General features: G+C 35.1%; 1 protein-coding gene across 2 annotated transcripts; it reads left to right on the top strand.

The window, feature by feature from the left end:
- Nucleotides 1-1,266: 1,266 nt before the first annotated feature.
- Nucleotides 1,267-13,776, top strand: Drep4 (DNA fragmentation factor-related protein 4). Of its 2 annotated transcripts, none has more exons than XM_071725385.1 (6): nt 1,267-1,872; nt 2,899-3,000; nt 6,681-6,810; nt 7,746-7,957; nt 8,185-8,798; nt 9,159-13,776. In XM_071725385.1, exons 1-6 carry the CDS (start codon nt 1,813-1,815, stop codon nt 9,316-9,318), a joined length of 1,278 nt encoding a protein of 425 aa, XP_071581486.1. In that variant the 5' UTR covers nt 1,267-1,812; the 3' UTR covers nt 9,319-13,776. The 2 variants fall into 2 exon arrangements, with proteins under 2 accessions (XP_071581486.1, XP_071581490.1); XM_071725389.1 differs by lacking the exon at nt 1,267-1,872 and adding an exon at nt 4,116-4,292.
- Nucleotides 13,777-20,225: the final 6,449 nt, after the last annotated feature.

Raw genomic sequence — 20,225 nt, 5'->3', positions numbered from 1 at the left:
TCATTTCTGCAGATATATGCACGGCCTTTGAAGTCTTTATAAAATTTGCAAATACATTTTGTTATTTTAATGTATTTCTTCTTTTCTTTGTCTTCAGTTTTGCTGAGGAGTGCTCTTTTATATCGCTTCGTTTTCGATTCTTTAGCGTTTCGTAAAATACCATGTTACATCAAATTAAAATTGACAACGAGACTTGATGTGTTCTTTATATGAAGCTAAATGCCTTTCTAAATTAAAAGTTTTAATATCCAAATAATAAACACGTGTCATTAGTAATTTTGAACTCTTAAAATATAAATGTTCTGGGTTAAACACGTAACTACCGATCATATGTTAATAAATAAAAAAATAAACATTATTTCTCATTAGGTTTTAATTTAATTTACATTTAATTTACGTAATACATATATTCTATTATTAGTATTATATATTCTACTATTTAAATTAAAATTATTACAGTTTAATTATTTTATTACATTTTTAATTATTTAAACTCTTTTATATAATTTAATTCAATTAGAATTTATACACTGAGAAGAAAATATTCTGCATTTCTGTATGTTTTGTAAATATTAGTTTGCAAACAACTGTGATTCTATTTACTAAAATGAAGAAAAGTTTCCTTTTTATTAGTACATCTGTATTCACTGAGAAAAAAATATATTAATAAAAAGGAAAATGTTCTTTATTTTAATAAATGGTGTCACGGTTGTATGCAAACTATATTTACTAAAATGCAGAACATTTTTTTTCTCAGTGTATGTATAAATAAAATAAAATTTATTATCGCATAAATCTTAACATACAAAAAATACATTTTTTCTAATTTATATTGCAATCTTTGAAGACAATTGAATTAAAGATATATATCAAATTTAATATTAAATTAAAGATATAAATTGAATGAAAGATATATACCAAATTTAATATTTCATAACTAATGATGTCTTCACTGTATAATATATATATTTTTTATTTCTTAAAATTATACTAATCAAAAATATCATTTAATTACACTTAAGGTATTTAAATCCGTATTCATATTTTTTTACTAACTAACTAACAGCGCTATGACTGCTGGTGCAGAAAATATTTTCTTTTCAGTATTCAGGTATCGGAAGGGTATTCACGTCGGTATCTGTGAATTATCTTTGTGCCGCCTGGCTTCCTATCAAATGCTGCCCTCTGTTATATATCAGAACGCAAAAGCGTTCAGTTCGCAGGCGCGTCTTCCGGTGTATGTACTGGTTCTCCATCTCCTATATTCCAACCGGGACGCATTCCTTCCTCGTGTCTCGCTGGTGCTGGAATTGCTAGTTCCGTCTCTCTCTTTCTCTTTCTCTCTCATCCCACGGCGCACCGCACCCTTCTCTCCTCCGACCTTCGTCCTTATACGTACCAGTCCACAGTACTTGCGTGGTAGTAGCCGTTTTCACAGCGACCCCACTACCTGATCCCGCGACCAGTTTACTGCTAGTCTGTTTAGTACCTGATGCGGCAACAGTTGTTCGCTGCGCTCTGTCTGCCTACTCTGTTTTTATTCAATGATTTTTTTTTCTCTCTTCGCGTCTCCCCACTTGTTCCCTTCGCGAGCGATTATTCCGTTCTCTCGCGCGGATCTTATCCGAACGTCCGTGAACGCTTGATAAGAGCGACAGTGTCAGGGTCAGTGTGAGTGGGGCAACGCGGCGGCGCGGCGGCGTGCAAGAGCGAACGTCGGGAGAGTTTGGTGCGGTGCAATACGGATGAAGGGGCTCGTCCTCGTCTCTCTCTCCCGCCCGACGACCGTCATCGGTTCTCCGTCGGCGAAACATGTCTCTCATCGCCGACTGCTTTCGCCGTCTGACGGACATCTCGTCTTGCAAAAGCGAGGTAGGCGACACGTGCTGCTTATCTTGCATGCCAGTTGCGCGATAAACATCTGATGTATCGGAGTAGAATGCACGTATTAACTGCATTCTTGAAGAAGCGACTGGCAATCGAGGAATATTCTTAAAAGATTTATTTTTCTTTAAATAATTATATTTATTGAACGGCTACTTTTTAATTAAGTTGCATTTGCACTCTGGGATTAAATAAGACTCGGAGCTATTGGATGCGAAAAGATCCTCTCAGCTACCTATCGCTGATTTAATATAATAATAATGTCCAAGTGTTCAGTATATAGTGAAATATCTATTATCTCTATACCGCAATACCTTTGTCGTATTTATTCTTGTAATATGTGTTAAAATGTAAAGTTTATTGCTAAAGAATATTTTCATGCAAGAATGCCGATATCTAATGGTATATCACGACTTGTATCCAATCTGTCATTTTGCCGTTAATCAACAATATATATGTAATAACGCGTTCGAGGGGATTTGATGAATTTTAGTATCAGCGGCTTCATTATTCATGACATTTGCATTTTGACGTGACGTGTCGAGTGGACGCCATTGAATATAAAATGTGGGTCACTCGAAGAAATTGTACGCGTGCAAAGCTCTGAAATCCGATGGCCTTGAACGTGATGCAGAATGCAATTACGCGGTTACTTGGTCCGAAATAATTTAATATTACCCGACGACCTTTAATGTAATTTATTTTATTGGCCTAGAGCCTACAGTTGCTGCGCTCTAATCTCAATACTAGTACTAATAATTGTTACTTGATATATTTTTATTTTATATTGTACCTAATTATATTATTTTTTATTTACAAAATTTTATTAGTCTATATGTCAGAGAGCTTTATTAATTGCGTATTTGCTTCCAGAAGATTTTATTACATTTATATAAAATATTAAATTAAAAAGCAGTCCTTTTAATGTAATAATATTTTTAAAAAGTTACTCTTAGTAAAAATTTTTATCAATTTAATTATTTTATATCTTTCCATGTGGCAAATTGATTTCAGCTCAAAGGCTACAAAGTGACCGATGTGAGTCGTATGCGCAAAGTCGGTATTGCTTGCCGGAATTTTCAGGATTTGAAACAGAAAGCGTGCTTAAAATTAAATGTAAGTATATATTAATATAAAGCAGACATTAACTTTACGTTGTTTTATATTAAGTTAATTTCGGTATTTCGGACGATGCGTTCATTCGCTATGTGCGCGCCGAAACAAAAACCGTACATCGTATGAATAATTCAACGCATTTTCACGCAATGTAAACCGCGCGCACGCGAAAATGTAACGATGTTTATCATGTAAATGCCGCGCATTTACATTTATCGAGTATTTAGATGCCGATGACTGGCATAGATTTGAGCTAGATTTATGTACTTTTGGACAAACCGTGCTGGTTCACGTAATACGGACATACAAATCATACGATCGTTACGTAAATAACGCGAGTTTTTATTTAAAGTAACAGAGTAATTTGCGTTGCTTTGAGCGTCAGAAGTACGTTCGAGATAAACGTCGATGCAACTACTGACGTATCCTCGATAGAGAAAAACATTTAGAAAATATCTTGTCAATCGTATTTTGAATACCTCTTGCTTTTTTTTTAAATTTAAAACACCGGCATTGTTTACGGTAACAAAGTGCCCATGACACAATGGAGAGCAAAAACAACGCCCGTTTCAGGCGCATTGAATGAGCGTAAGTCGACTCATTGCTGCTCGATTTACGGCCATTAAATGCTTCATGGAATGTGGAATTTGTCCTTGCAGTCGAAAGCAAGAATAGCGCCCAGTGCATGTGCACTTAAACGATTCATTGTTGTATAGATTTACTCGACTCTCGACACTCGTTCAATGCATTTCTTTCTCTCCATTATGCGCGCACTTAGTCACTTAAATCGTGCCGAATAAATCCTGCTTTCGTTCCGATTTTCTTCCAAGTTGCTTAGCGATCATTATTGTCCATGATGATTTTTAATCGGTCGCAAATTCAAGTGTGTTATTTTTACACGCATAAATGTCTAAAAATGACACATTTGACTAAAGCTCTTTTTACATGTTTCTTCATGTGTTAAATTATACGTTTGATCATTTAACACGTTTTTGCCCGTTTATCGTATTAAATTAAAAGTTAATACATTCGATAGTGTTAAATAATGTGATTTAAAACGGAAAACAATATGTAAGAAGAGCTTCAGCTAAAATAACACACTTTTGGACTTGCAGTGTATACGCGATGATCTTCAGGATAACAGGCATAGAGAATTGGAACACACATGTGGCATAGGTCATAGTGTTTGCTTAATGTAGCGTTGCGAAAATACAGAAGCCATTCATCAAAAGTGTACAGTGATTTGCATCGAGTAACAAGAATATCTTAGAAGTTATGCAACTTGACAGATGGTACTCTTGAGATATCTTCTCATTAAGCACGGATACGATAGCGCAGTGCAGAGATACTCAAGAAAATAAAATTTTACATGTTAAGATTACACTGTTTTATTTGTGTAATTATGATTTTTATGCATATTGACATCCTTTGATAAATAATTTTTTTTTCTGTAATCTTTATATTAGTGAGCGATTCAATTCCTTTTATTCTTCGCAATATTATAAGAAGAAATATTAATTATTAGAAAAGTAAAATGTCGCTTGCGATATTCGGTCACTGTTACGTCACATTTTTTTTCTTTGATATGCGTATATGAATGCTTAATACAATTGCGATGACGTGACGTAAATATTGATTAAAAGAAATAGGGGAACATGGGGCAAGATGAGGTACTTAATGTTTAACTACATGAAATGACTACTAAATATAAAAAAAACATTTATTTTTTCAACACAAATCCTTTTATTAAATCCTTTTTGAATAATTGGTCTAAAAAGCAATATTTGAAAAAAATGTCTTTTGCAGCGTCTTGCCCCATAGGCAGGGCAAGACGGAGTACCTCCATTTACCCGCCCTAAACATTTAATTTTAACATTAAAAAGTCAAAATAAAGAAATAATATATTTATTGCTAGTTAAGACAATCGTAAATATTCTATATTTATTTATTTCTCACATAAAACGCAGACATGAACAGCGTTTTCATCCTCATTGTCAAGAGTTGCGCAAGAGTTACGTGGCCCATCGTGCACAAGCGCGGTGTAACGAATCCACCCTTCGTCGGAACAATCATGACAGTTGACAGTAGAGGCACTGGTTATCTTCAATAACTTCGATAACAAAATGTTGTCGGGGTAGTACCCCGTCATGCCCCACCCCGTCTTGTCCCGAAGCAACATTTTTAAGTTATTTCATAATAACGCAAAATTTGTGCATTGAAAATAAAAACATCGACTGTTTTGGGAACTCATGAAAACAGTGCCGAGATAGTGTAATAAAGAATTCAAAATAATACTCACGTTTCTTCCGTCTCAGTTTAAACAGCAAATATGAAGTCGCAATATTGTAACACAATGCACAAACTGAACGCGACTTATGGAAATGACGAAACGCATCGGAATGAAATCAGCGACCGTCAAACCATAGGCTGGTTTTCGCATGATCAAGTTCTAAAAGAATCCCATGGATAGTGTTACGTGGTGGAAAAAAATCCGATACTCCGTCTTGTTCCACGTTCCCCTAAATGTATTCTGGATTATATCAATTGTATTGAAAACATTTTTCAACGATTACCTCACGGAAAGAACAATTTTGCTGAAGTACCTAAAAATTTAGCTAGATACAGATCTGAAAATAATTTTGTTGCACCATCAAAATAATTATGTAGAACACTCAAACTGACTGCTAAAATGTCAAAATTTTTTATAGTATTATCATCATACTTCAGTGACCTACTACGATTATTTTGATGGTGCAACAAAATTATTTTCAGATCTGTATCTAGCTAAATTTTTAGATACTTCAGCAAAACCGTTCTTTCCGTGCTTTGAAGTGAGAGAGACCGGAAACGTACGGCGTAGCCGATGATAGTCGCATTTCGCGAATAGATAGGTCGATCCGGTTGCAGTGCGTCCTTGAAAAGGATCCGCATCCGCTCGCCCGCAACCGCTGGCTCTATCGAACCAGCCGGGCCAGGGACAGGAAGTAATCTCAATGTTAAGGTCGCGAATCCGCTTTTCGCGCTGGCTTAAAGGTCGACCCAAATAGTTCGCTAGGCCAATGTCAACCCGAGCCAACGCAAAATCGCGAATACGCCTTTTAAAATTAACATTCTCGAATAAATCATTATTAAAATAAATTAGAACGTAAGTAAACTTTAAGTCAGTTTTGCGCAATATATTCAATACAATTAAAAATTATTATTAGAAAACTACCATATTGTATACATGTGATAGAACAGCAGTTTTTTAAATTTTTTGTTATTTATCAGAGTTCAAACTTTTATAACAACCTCGTTGTTCGAGAAAAATTGAAGGCTCATGAATACTCGGTAATTTGCAGCATCAATCTCCATTGTTCAGAATCGCGAGAGAAATGTGAAAATAATACCGTCACGCCAAGAGAAGTGATGTAAAAATTGATGAAAACCTTGTATTCGGCCTTCGGGAAACTAACGGAAATGTATTATATTATAGCCTTGACGTTTGTTTGAGATATCGAATATTCTCTCGTATTACTTCGTCATTTATTCAAAATAGTTAGTTCACGAACGTTAATTAATTAACGAGCAGAAAAAGAGTTTTTTCAATGTAAATATATCGAACGTAATAGGTATTCCTCGCCAAATTAATTAGAATAATTAGATAGAATGGTAAACTGATCGATTATGCATTCTTGTAGGTAACTAACGATCCAGCGGAAGTGAATGTCTTTCTTCTAGACGGATCACTGATCGATGAAGAGTATTTTTGTACATTGGCACCACAGACTACTTTGATTTTGCAGAAGCCAGGGGAACAAGTGTTATCTGGTTAGTACAAACAATACATAATACAATATTAAACATATCAATATGCTTTGAAACTGGAGCAGTTTTTAATGTGGTTATATTAGCAACAATAGAAAAAGATATCACGTGTTCAGAATTTGAATATTTTATCTTGGATCTTTGAAATGTATTCAGAATTTGAATATTCTGTTTCTGATCTTTGAGATGATTTTAATCGTTCCAGTTTCAACCAATAACATAAATAATTATCGTGTGCTAAAGAAATTAAATTTATAGAGAAGCTGATTAATATAATAGTGTCAAAGGGCTATGAATAGTTACCAAGTTATCATATAGAATAGCCAATAGAATTTTTAAACCTTAAAATAACTTTACTCAGTAAATTACAGTTTGCTATTTCTTTTTCAAACGATAAAAAATTTCACCACCGTGAACATTTTTGTATCAATCTTTTATTTTTCCAAAAAAGAGAACTGTATCGCTTTTTCAAATACATGTATGTATGTACGTGTAAATCTTGTATATACATGCATGCCGATTCTTGCAATTGATGCTTTTATCACGATCGATTTCTCAACGTTTTTTGTCATCGATAGATTCGCAACTCGCCACTGTCCAAAGCTGATACTGTGTTTTCGTTCCACTACATCCACTTGATATTCCAACATTGTACATTTACCACTTGATACTCCATAATTTAAATGCACTTCCGAGTCACAAATTCAATGGTCTAAAAATTCAACGTAAGTTTATCGCGGCACAATAACGAATGCGCTGCGTTTGGCCGAGCGCCAAAGTTAAATATTCCGGGTCCAGTGTCAGCCTCTCGAAGTTTGCGAACTTCTTGGCAAGGCCGAATACGACTCGCGGAACGGGAAAAAAAGAAATCGCGATCTTTCCGACATGAGCGAGGATACGGCGCGCGATGTTTTTCAAGGACAAACGATTTCCCGCAGACGCGGACATTCTCTACGATGCACTGAGACGCGTGAACATTGATTTCCTCACCGCCGGCGACAGGGTGACGCAATTCCTGACGGATAATCTTAAAGCAAAAGTCGCCTTGTTGAACAGAGTGTTGAACAAGGATGACTCTAAGACAGCGCTTAGCACAAGGCAGGAGCATCCCGAATGGTTTGAAAATTTGGAAACCAATTATATGTCAAAGGTGAGTTTAATAAAGTAAGGTATCCTCTTAAAAATTTCGCTAAACTTAAGTGTTTACCAATTTATGTATTCCACGAACGTCATCTTTTAAATAATGTCTTTAATATATGCACACGTATTATCTGATATAATTAAAATATTTCTTTACATTTAAAAGCAATATATTTTCTTTGGTATTTAGAACTCTGGAATTAAAAAACGTAAACCAATCTTTAACTTCATTCACAGGAAGCGTACATGCATCGCAGATGTCAGGATAGAATACGCACTTATCTTTACAAGACGATCGAGCAGATCAAGTGCTCGGACGTGTTCATGAACGATTACAAGGCGAGGCAGCAGCTGCTGCATACGATAGCGTTCTTCAAGCTTCAGCTCAAGGAGGATCACTATTTCGGGTATTACTTTGACAGGAGTAGAGCGGAGACTGAAAGCGACACTGACGAGACCGATTACGGCCGATGTTACGACCATTGTCCCTGCAATTTCGGTCGTATTAGCGACGAAACATATCTCCGTCAACCGTATCTCCGTTTGCCTCAGTCGTTGGAAACGAATGTGACCGCCGATTCGGATACGATCGACGAGACGGACGCGAGAAAGTTCCTCGATTCCGAAAAGAAAAACGCGAAAGCGGCGAGCGACAAAAAATGGGAGGACAGTTGTCCTTATCGCGTAAAACCGCGAGATACGCAAATCGCTATTTGCGACAGGAAGGGCGAGTTTAAATGCGAGGGTCGATGGAACGCCGACGGCTGTCCCTACGGCGACAGACACAAGATTAACCCGTACAGATCCAAGGAGGAGCTTGCCTTATTCTCTACATGGAATTTGGATCACAAGTAAGATAATTTGTTATAGTATTTGTCGTTAATTAACGTGAATCATTCTGACGCGCCGGATGATTTCGGAAAATTATTAACAACCTTGCATGCGTGAAAATTTCCGCGATAATTTAAATCTGGAACAATTTCATTTATTTGATATACGCAATACCAATATCTGGCGCGTAATAATCGACGAAACTTGATTACTTTTTATGTGTTGCGTTCGTCCCAATATTATACACATGGCAAACGATTTATTTATTTTGTAATAAATATAAATTCGATAAACTCCGTTTAAGAGAGTTTATTTAATTACCAGGAGAGGAGTTAATAGACTCGTAGATTTGAAACAATTTGGTTATTTGTTGTTTGCAGAATTGAAAGGTCGAGGACGCTTATTCCGCAGCTGCTGCAGATCTCGCGACAAGATACGATCAATGAACAGGACATCTATGACTGTTACGACAATCTGTTTACGGTGAAGAATTTAAGGCTAGTCCATATCATATGCCACGATAAAGGATCGCACAAATAAGCGCTAATTCCAAGAGATAAAAGTTCTGGCACATATATTACGCTTCTAAAAGTGCTGATCGCATACGTGAATGCCAAAGAGTAATTGTACACGTAAAAGAGATGTTACATCCAGATACGTAATACACGTAGAACGCCTGCAATCTCTTCAGATATACAGATCTCTACAAATAAGTATATTCAATATGTTTAAGCGCTGTTGATAGAATATAGATTTAGTGATTATTAATGTTATATTATCGGGTGTACTTCCATTGCGGCTATGAAGTAATAAGCAATAACATTAATAATAAAGTGTCCATTCCAAAGTTTGCAACATTTGACTTATATCGGTTCTGTTTGTGGAGGATAGAAAATTCAGTTTCAAATAATATTGATATGTTAATAACAGGCAAAAGTTTGTGACTCCGATGATTATTTTATTACACAAAACTTAAGTAGAATAGGGTTGAATAATACAAAAACGAAATTGGAAACGGCGTTGGAACTGTGCTCACTTTTAAGTATTACTTGACGAACGCCAACAATGTTTCGATAAAAGATCTGAAAATATGTAGTTAAAAAGGAAATTCCATGCATATTTCCTAAGATGATTGTCTTTATCATTCTGTTTCTATCGATATAGTTACGTAACGATTTTTCTACACAAATAGTTTAAAGAACTATTTGTATAAATCAATTACACGAATACAGGGTTGCATAAGTCGCACGCAATGGAGGAACCGTTAATTTACTTCAGCGGCTATAAAGAGAAAAGCTGTTGTTTCAAATATGTCTTTAAGCATTGAGTATGTTCAGTGCTTGTAGGTAAAATCTACTAACGAGTGACAGCTGTTTGTTAGCATCATGTCAAATCAGAAACGAGTCTGAGCGACAGATCTCCGTTAGAATCGGGTCAGATCAGCTTAATTTCTGATCTGATTCGACTTCAACGAAAAACCGATGCTCGTCTTGAACTCCGTGAACTGTGAAGTAGATTATCTTTCAGACATATTTTTATTCTGACTGTTCGATAAAAGACAAAACAAAGTTCTGATATATACATATACATATATACATATATATATTATATTTAGAGAAAGATACATATATATATGATATATACCTATATAGATATAAGGCTTCCCATAATTTCCGTGATTCCGCATTCGTATTTATATCAATTTTTCGTTGATTTAAAGTAAATTATTTTTTCACAAAAATTGGAAAATTGTTTCTTAATGTTTTTCTATAAATATTTTTATATTTTAAATAAAAATTTTATTAAAGAAGGAGAGAAAGAGAGAGAGAGAGAGAGAGAGAGAGAGAGAGAGAGAGAGAGAGAGAGAGAGAGAGAGAGAGAAAGAGTAAAGTTCGATATAAAATTAAACAAAAGATCTTGTTTAATTGCGCCTCATTCATTTGCGCCTCTTTGAAACTCGTGAAAATATCTACATTTTCGATTGCTCATAACTAAAAAATTGTCAATGTTATGATATCTTCGTTAAAATAATTAAGATTAATAATAAAATCAAAGAAAAACCGATAAATAAAAGGAACTGCGGAAATTCTGAGAGAGATATATATATCTCCTTTTATATGTATTATACTGAATGATGTTTTAGGAATTTTCACCATACACGAAATGGTATTATTTCCAACAGGTATTGCTAGATGGTATTATTTAACAGAAGAAATTGCACAAAAGTACTTAATGTTACTAATTTGTCTTTCTTTCAATTATTACTTTTATTTGTTTTTTATATTGTAAATATGGATTTTATTTTGTAATTATAAGTAGATAACTACAAGTCTCAAAAATTAAAAACGCGTATCATCAATGTGAGTGATAGACTGATGTTCTAAAAATATTAAATGTAACGCAAGAATGTAATTTTATATTTTATATAATATTTATATATCATTCCGATTTATTAATATTCTAGAGCATTTGTATTTGATTACATTTATTTACATTGCACATCGTTGAGCTGTATCAAATCCCGACATATATGTATATTATCACGTCGAAAGATATCGTTCCTAATTTAATCGAAGAATTTGACTGCTTCGCATACATGTTTGTATGTTGTACACTGTATATTATTGTCTACAGGGTGCATAATTACAGAAGCAATTGTTATGGCTTTGACCAATAACGTCTTACTCTTCTGAGTAGACTGCTGCCACTCATATCGCTTCCGATGTTTAAAAAGTATTATATATTATGATGGACGCATCAGAGGAAATAAATTAAATTAAAGTAAACATTTATATATCGTAAAAAAATAACGAAAGTAATACGAGTGAAATTTTAAAGTTGATAAAACACAAATAATAGTTTCGATACATAATTGACATAAGTTATAAAGTAACTAAAAAGATTAGTCGTGTATTACATCTTACACACAAACATGAAATTAAATAAGAAATATATATAACTTTATTATTTTATATGAATTTTGAAGATATAAGTTCTTAATTATTATTTTATATAGGTATGTTATACAAATATTTAATAAACTCACTGATGCGCCTATCCTATATAAAGTTGCGATAATATGCAGAACTAAACTTAAAACGGAGTAGAATTAATCTCGTTGCTATCGAAAATATGAAGTAAATTTTTTTCTAGCTAAGTTGATTGAATGTTTAAATCACAATCTAAAATCTTGCATTTTACATTTCTTTTTCAGTTATTTTTTAAACAACTAAAGTATATTCCATATTTTCGATAACAACGCGAATTTTTCGATTATTCGTTTAAGCGCTTTATTCTGCATAAACATATTTTGACTGATTTATTACATACATACTGACGATCGATTATCTACAGTTTTTGTCTAAAGCTATAGGAGCTTATATGATCGTCGCAACATAATTAATTGTGTAACTATATTTACTAATTTTACCTCATTGTTAATTAAATTGTTAATTAGTGATGTTGATGGTAAACTGTGTCAGAATATCTAAACGTTTATTATACAGTTATATTCGTTAATTTCATGTTATTATTAATTACGGTAACGATGGAACGTATCGGTCTAAATTTCCGATTACTGACTAAATTGCTTCGTATAATGATATTTTAGTTTTAAAAAATCGATATTTACAAGTTATACCGCAGCAACGTAGAATAAAAATACCAAATGTGGAAAACATTCTTAACATAAAACACTATAATATTTTACAAAGAAAGATCAATAATATGAATTCTTTTTTCAAGTGCAAATTTGTCATTTTTAAAATATTTTTTGGTATTTGATATTTATATAGAATTTCATATTTTATCAATATATATCTTTTAAATTTAATAAATATTGTTCCCACATATGAATAATACAACGATTTCAAATAAATAAATATTCAATGAGTAAATTAAAAAAAAATGTTCTATAAAATAAAATGTGAAAGATGTGACTGCTCCATATTTGGTATTTTTTCTCTATATTTTTCTCTATATTTTTCATCGCTTTTATTGTATAAAGTATTCGTAGGCAATTTAAGTGACCTATTATTTTAGATAAATTTTTAATCAACTGGGTCAATGCAGTTCAAAGTTTCGTTCGTTACATAATGTATATATTGATGAGAGAAAAAATTGATATTATTAAAAGTTTGCCAAGAATTATATTTTCTTTAAAAAAGGCTTTATAATTTATCACTAAATTTCTCTTTTTCTTTTTAAAACAGAAATATTTCATGGAAAACAATTGGTTTTTTTGACCTTTTCATATATCTACATACGATGATTGATATAACTGATATAATGGTTTTGTTTTAATAATGAACTGTTAAAAAGTTGAATCGTTAAAAAGTTAAACGTTGCAAAGTGGTATATATGTTAAATGTTAATTAATGTTTAGCAAAGATATTCAAAGTTTATCTGGCATTAATTCAAGAGCAGCACTCTTGAAATAGCGATTAAATATCGATTTCCTGCCATCTCTTATTCCCTGCCATCAGAGATCTATGTAGCTTCGAAATAGACATGTTAAATGTTAAAAATATTTTGATGTGTTTCAAGCATAGATTATAGAAAAAGAGAAAATGAAAGGATATGTTGCTGCATGCATCATTGTTATATCAAAACTTATATTATGTTATATATAATACTTACGTACAAATAAATTTTAATTTCTGTTGAAAAATGATAACAAAATGTCAACTTTTATCGTGATGTAAAACAAAATTCGTTTTTAAAAGAAGGGAAAGGAAGAAAAGATTTCAACTCCATCATGATATATCGACATATATACATTATGAAGTAATCGGAAACTGCATAGAAGTGCAATACTTCTATACATATATACCTATATGTAGGTTACGTGTAAATATAGTATTTTTCAATGTACAAGAGAGAACTGCGTATTTTACTTTAGAAAAATATATTTTAGGTACAATACAGAGAGAAGAGTTTTATTTTCACTCTCGTTCTATATGATATTGACTTGGTTATAAATAAAATTATTAAGCTTGATGACATTTAAATATGTATATAAGAAATCTTTTTTTTTTGCAGAACTGAAATCTTAACTTCTGTTAATGTATATTTGAGTTACTTTTGTATAGAGCGTTTATATGTTTTTACATGTTTACATATACGGGAATAAAAATACAAAGATTTTATCTGTCATCTCACGGGGCATCGCGCACAAAATATGATACGTGATTTCCGAGCCATTTTGTATCGGAAAAGGTGTCGTAAAAAGTTTATGGATACGTCGAATGTTATCCCTAGGCGGTATCCGATCGTAGGAATTTAAACGCTATTTTTTAGTCGAGAAACGTGCTATCGAAATCACAGCGATGCAAGTTAAAGCAGACGAAATTGTTACAAAAAAGAGAGAACGGCTGTTAATATTATCGGCAATTTCGAACAACGAATTTACTCTGACAGCGATCATAATTTTGTTCCTTTGAATTCATGAACTCTTTTAATTAATTAATAACTCGGATCACATTGCGTGTTAAATTTTATATATCAAACTAATCCGATAATTAACTTTCCTAACAGATTAATTAAAAGAGAACAATATACAAAAATAATTATTATATAACATATTCTGACCGTCAGAGTTTGCACACAAATTTTTTTCAATTCGTTTATACTATGATATGCTATCTGATATGAATAATAAGATAAAAAAAATAGAAACGAAAAATTGAAAGTCGGTAAGAGGATAGGACTTGATAGGATATTGTTCTATAATATTTAAGCTTTCTCTATTTTATCAAGCGTTTTAATTTTACCGGTGTTTTTGCAAGTCACATGATAATAGTTTTATTGTAAATTCAGCCTGAATAATTTAATTTTTGTTTCTGTATATATATTGTAATCGAGATTATTTTCATTGTATGCTGTTTCACGTTGAATCGCGAAAGTCGTAAAAATATTATAATAAAAATAAAAAGGGAGAGAAAATGTACAAAAAATGGGCAGGTATCTTTAATGCATTTTAATTTATTTAAGATTAATTATTTTTTAAAATTGTTAATAAAATATACCGTATTCTTTATTCAGTTGATAGACCGGGGGATTCGTTTTTATTACGTTCCTTGTAAAAAAACGAACAGCTCGCAACGAAAGTTTATTTTAAGCGTGGGTAGAGTTTGAATTGAGATTTTTGATTGAATTTCGTTCGCATATCAATTTGCTCGATACATACATCCGCATATGTTTCTTTATTATCGCAGCGTAATACGTAATGCCTCGGATGAACTAAGCTTTTACATTCCGTTGATTGAACCAGTCATTAAATCAATTATGCTAATCCTACGAGAGAAGGACTAATTTCGACTAAAGAGCAAAAGGTGAAGCGAAACCAATAATAAATGGTGCGCGGGTAATAAATGGATTTCCAATTAATCGAGCGGATCGAATGAATACTAAACATACGGATAGTGAGACTTTCTCTCCCGATCCGGGAAACGGTATCGAGGGGTGATCCGCGTGCACCCCGTTCCCGTTACGTGTCGTTCACCGGAAAAACCTCGCAACAAACTCAAAGAAGGAGCTGTCAAAGTGGCAGCTGGCGGATTTATTTGTAATCAAGACCACCCGGAGGACCACCCCGGCGCGGATAACGAGAATAAATTTTCATTTCACGTGTCGGTGAGTTTTTGCGGCTGAGTGACCCTCCATGGGTAACCCCCCGGGGTGCAAATTACCTCACAATATGTTGCCGATTGTACGGGCAAAGTCGAAAATCGATACATGTCAGGGCAAGGAGGATCGCTGGAAATGCCACGTATCGCCCCTTAAAAGTGCGGATTTAGCCTCGGTCCCCCCCCTCTCTCTCTCTCTTTCTCTCTTTTCTTCCCTGGTCGGCACCCCGTCGACGAGAGCGTGCATGCGGAAAAGCGGACCAGGAGCGAGAACGAGGAAGCGAGCGAGCTGTAGTCCCATTACGACCCTATGGACGGAATTCGAGTTGGCTCTCCACTCTCCACCTCCCACTCTCTCGGTCACCCTCTCGAACTCTCGAGTGACTTTACTGCCGGCACTAATCACTTCACTGCGAAACGATTTACTGATTTATCGTTTAATTTCGCGTAGATGGCTTCCCGATGTCTCTCTCGCTCTCCGACACAGGCCGGCGAGCAGCACACATATGTAAAACTCTCAAGCACGTATAAACGAGAGAGATCCAGATCGCACAGCGATAACGAAGATCTTTTACCGTAGCGGCCATCGGCAACAATGAAATTCCATGAATTTTGCTAGCAAGCGAAAGGCGAAACTTTAAGCGTGCGTCGCGATATCAATGCGCTCGGCACATATTCAGGCGGATCGTTTTGCATGAGAGCGCACGAGAAACTGTTTTAAAAAAGTACTGCATAATACACTCAAGAGTCGCGGCAAACGTACGAGCACGGCAGAGAGTTTCGTGTCTTTTTAATTTGCAGTCGTACGAGCTATGCATTTTTTTAACGACGTACGTAAGTGCACCAAGTTTTAAGTGCGCCGCAAATAGACGCGTTGTAGATTTGTTATGCCGAGTTATAAGTACATTGAGGTAAACTATCACCATCTCGTTACGTTTACGAGCCGATAGTTGAGAAAGCAAACCAATCGCACTGGTCAATAACCATTAATTGTTACAATGGTAAGGAACGAGAATGCTTGGTGTCTCTTATTGTTACTACCTGCCACGATCGCGCTCCGAGAAGCAATAACGCAAACGCGACGAGACGCTCCGCGTCAACATAAACAATGAATGTCGAGCTTCATGTGCTTCCACGAATTATTTTTTCAAGGTAGCATAAAATAAATGTACACCAAATATTTTGTCTGTTACATTTTAGATTAATTTCGGAAAGGCTATTATCGCATATTTTAAGCTTCCTTTTATCGTTAGCTTTGCCTAAGCTTTGCCTTTGATAATTTTGCTCGATTGAGAACTTCGTTGAAACACGACGATATTAAATCTTTCGAACTTTATTATAACAACTTTATTTCTCGCGACTTCTTGATATAGAGCTAATTAGAACGATTTACAGTAAAATGTTCCTAAATAATGAGCTAAATAATGTATGCGTTTGCAAAATTTTCAAGAGTAATTAACTGTTTTTTAAACTTTTTGTGTGTAAAAATGTAATAATGTGTTAAATAATTTTTTGTAATAATTCTTGGTATGAAATAATTCTTTTGAAGAATTTCGCAGAAACTAAAAGACAAAATAAGCTTAACAGTAAAAATAAAAAATTTTTATTAGCAAATGAGGACACCGATGCATTTCCTACTTGATGAAATTGTTTTAATTGTTCAGTAGTAACAAAATTATATATAATTATATTTGTACTTTATAATTACTAGTGTACTCCACGCGAGACGCACAAGTTTTGTTTAAAGAGTATGAAAAAATGGCCGTTATATTTTCCTTACCAGCAAACGCCAGCGAGAACGCCAGTATATTTCGTATTTTGAATTTTTCCTCTCGTCACAAATATCAACCCGTCAATCTAGGTGTATTTATGATCCGAGAAACGGTATCATTTAAATTGCATACGCTCCCGTTTCCTCACGATCGATAGCACGACCGCGGATAAATATTCTACCGAAAAAAGCGGCACGTTTAAAATTATTGATACGACCCACCGGCAGCGAGCCGCGCTGTCGCGTCGGTGCGCGTTTCAGGGCGCGTCTGATTTTTCGCATGTAACTCTCTTATGTGCGTTTTTCCAATTTTTTTTTATTTACAGATATGTGACATCGCGATGCGCGCGCGTGCGTCTCGTTCTTTTCGTTCGATTATAATTCTATTTGCCAACGCGAGTGCAACCCGTCCCTGCTCTCGGATTATTAAATTTCCGCGTGAGATTGGATTATACTCCGTTCGTGCGCGCGCTTCCGGTGGCGGCGCGGCGTCCTCTGACTGCGGCGGATACGGTGGCTGTTTTGCCGTTTCTTTAACGTGCCGTATTTCGTAGCGGCATAGACCGGCATATCAAACATGCCAATCGTGCATACGTCATCTTTTGCGCTCGGGGAACTACGCTTCGTGCGATCCGCGGCGCGATAAGGAACAATACTCTTCGACTTGGGCACGTTACCGGAGAACTGCCACTCTCGATTCTTATCGTTCTCGCGACTCGTTTCAGCCGACAATTCAACGCCGCTGAAGCGAGCCGTCCGCCGCGCCGCGCCGAAGCGCTTGTGTTTCATAATTGAAGCGTTCAGGGAGCCGGAGCAGATCGGAAGTCCAAAGTTCCTAGCGTCTAAGATTTCTTGCTTCAAGCGCTTTAAATGTTCGGAGCGACGATGTAACAATATTATGACATAACAATATCTCCCGATTTTCCTTCTGCCTCGAACGCCTCATGTACAATGGCAGAAAATATTGTGTACACACAATAATTTTCGTTCTACAGTATTTGCGACGTCTGCTCGTACAGCAGAAAGGCACCTGTCCTGTGTAATCCTCTCCAATCAGAAATTAATTTCATGACTTTTGCCCTATCTTGATTTGAGCATCCCTCCCGATCTCCTTTTCTCGGATTATCCGTTCGTTTCTGTCTCTTTATCTGGCGAAATTAGGTATTCCCAGTTATCTCCGTCTGTCCCGAGGAAAGATATTTTCTTTCGGCGACGAAGTTCTCGCGGTGGATTTATTGATAAGTCGACGTTTTCAATCCGTTTCCGTCTTCTCTCCCTTTTCTCGCGCCTTCTACTCGTCTTTTTCCTCGTTAAACTTGAATACAACAAACGTGCGCGGGATAGCACGGAAGTTTCTGCGGACGGTTAAATGTAAAGGCCGGCGATATTCTCCTCGTTTGCGATTATGTTTTAAATGCGGTAGCGCGCTGAATTAGCCGCGACGCATAATTTAGAAGCAATTTCAACGCGATGATCTCGCGTCTCGCTTCCTCTAAATGCCTCGCATCGTCGGCGCCGCGGCGCGCCGCTCTCGTCGTCCGGCCGCGCTCGATGCGACTGCATGAGAGATCGAGAGGACGTGTCGTGGATAGCTTAATGTTTTGTCGGAATTCGTTGAATTATTTAACCTAATGCGTGACGAATTCGTGTGCGGAAGAAGAGCGGAGAGCGCGCTGACATTTCTCGGTCAAATTCGCATTTTTACTTTGAGCGCAAATGCATGCAATTGGCTTAAAAGTATGATTTTAAGACGGAAATATTTTAATACTGTTGACTGTAAAATAACAGATAAATTGTGAGTTAATATACAAATATCTAAAAAATATTGACTTGATTTTTAAATTTGCTCTTGTCATCACGTAACGCAGGGTGTGTATATAAAATAGTATATCAAAAATATTCGGGCAATACTCTCGCGGATATAATAATGTAAAAATCAACAATAAATCACGAGAATGGCATTAAAATGTTCCGGCTAGAACAAAGATAGCGAAGTTAGAGCAGAAAGAATAATATAAAGGAAGTCGGAAGATAAAACAATAGAGCAGATTAAATTTCCCATAATCCTTTAGAAACAATGCATAAGCGTGCCTTTTTACGATTCTTCTTTGCTGGAAAGGAAAGGGAAACATTTTTCTGGCAAATTTAGTATTAAAGCAAAATGGAAGAATAATTACGCAAAATATTTGCCTGCACTTTATATTATACAAAATATTTTACTTATTGTTTTGGGATATCATTATTTGTTTATATAGACATCAATATTGTAGATATTTGATAAAATTACAATCTAAAAAATTAGAGAATAAAGCTCTCTAAATCAATTAAATGTCCAGTGATTAAAATAATTAAAATCCTGCATGTATAAAAATATCTTTATAGTGAGAATTAACTTGCAATTAGAATGGATCCTAAAATTAATTTCTGAAAGATTAAATAACTATGCATGATATAGTTTCGAAGAAATGATTCCTCGGTTATTTTATTTTCCTAACCGAACAGTATATTTAACTTAGCTTGAATTATGTACTTGTGCGAAACTTTGTTGTCGGACTTTTATATCGATGTAAAAGAGCAATAATTCAACTAGCATGGTCGGGTGGTGTTATTGAGAAAAATTCTCTGGGAAAGTAGGACAATTGCGTGAGAACGGGATACACGTCACGGATGTATTTATATTTAGATGCGTACGTCGTAAATTACGAGGAGAAAGAAGCAATATTGCTGTGGTCAAACGCGAATGCAAGACGACGAAAATCGTCCTTTACACTTTCGGACTGCTGGTCCAACCCTTTTTCTACTTTAGCTGCAGCCGTGGTCACACCGGAGATCACTAGGAGAGCTTAAATGGTGTTTTACGGTGCGCTTGTGGAAGATCCTACAAGAATTATTCCAAAAATTTCACAAGTGTGTCACGTGAGTTCGGTTTCCCGCGAAACTTGCCTTGTGAATATTCCCGTATAATTTTGCGGAACGCGGAGCGCGGGAGGATCTTTATTTTTAAAAAGATCTCGGTGCCTTTGTGCTATCTCGATGTTTTATCAGAAACT

Source organism: Temnothorax nylanderi, unplaced genomic scaffold (genome assembly GCF_030848795.1).
Source record: "Temnothorax nylanderi isolate EJ_2023f unplaced genomic scaffold, tnyl_v1.0 TNYL_tig0009_pilon, whole genome shotgun sequence".
Classification (NCBI taxonomy): Eukaryota; Metazoa; Arthropoda; class Insecta; order Hymenoptera; family Formicidae; genus Temnothorax; species Temnothorax nylanderi.
This window is presented reverse-complemented; position numbering and strand designations above follow the sequence as displayed.

Coding starts and splice junctions, on each gene's coding strand:
- Drep4 (XM_071725385.1), top strand. CDS start 1,813: ATGTCTCTCATCGCCGACTGCTTTCGCCGTCTGACGGACATCTCGTCT. Junction 1,873..2,898: donor TCTCGTCTTGCAAAAGCGAG/GTAGGCGACACG, acceptor AATTGATTTCAG/CTCAAAGGCTACAAAGTGAC. Junction 8,799..9,158: donor ACATGGAATTTGGATCACAA/GTAAGATAATTT, acceptor TGTTGTTTGCAG/AATTGAAAGGTCGAGGACGC.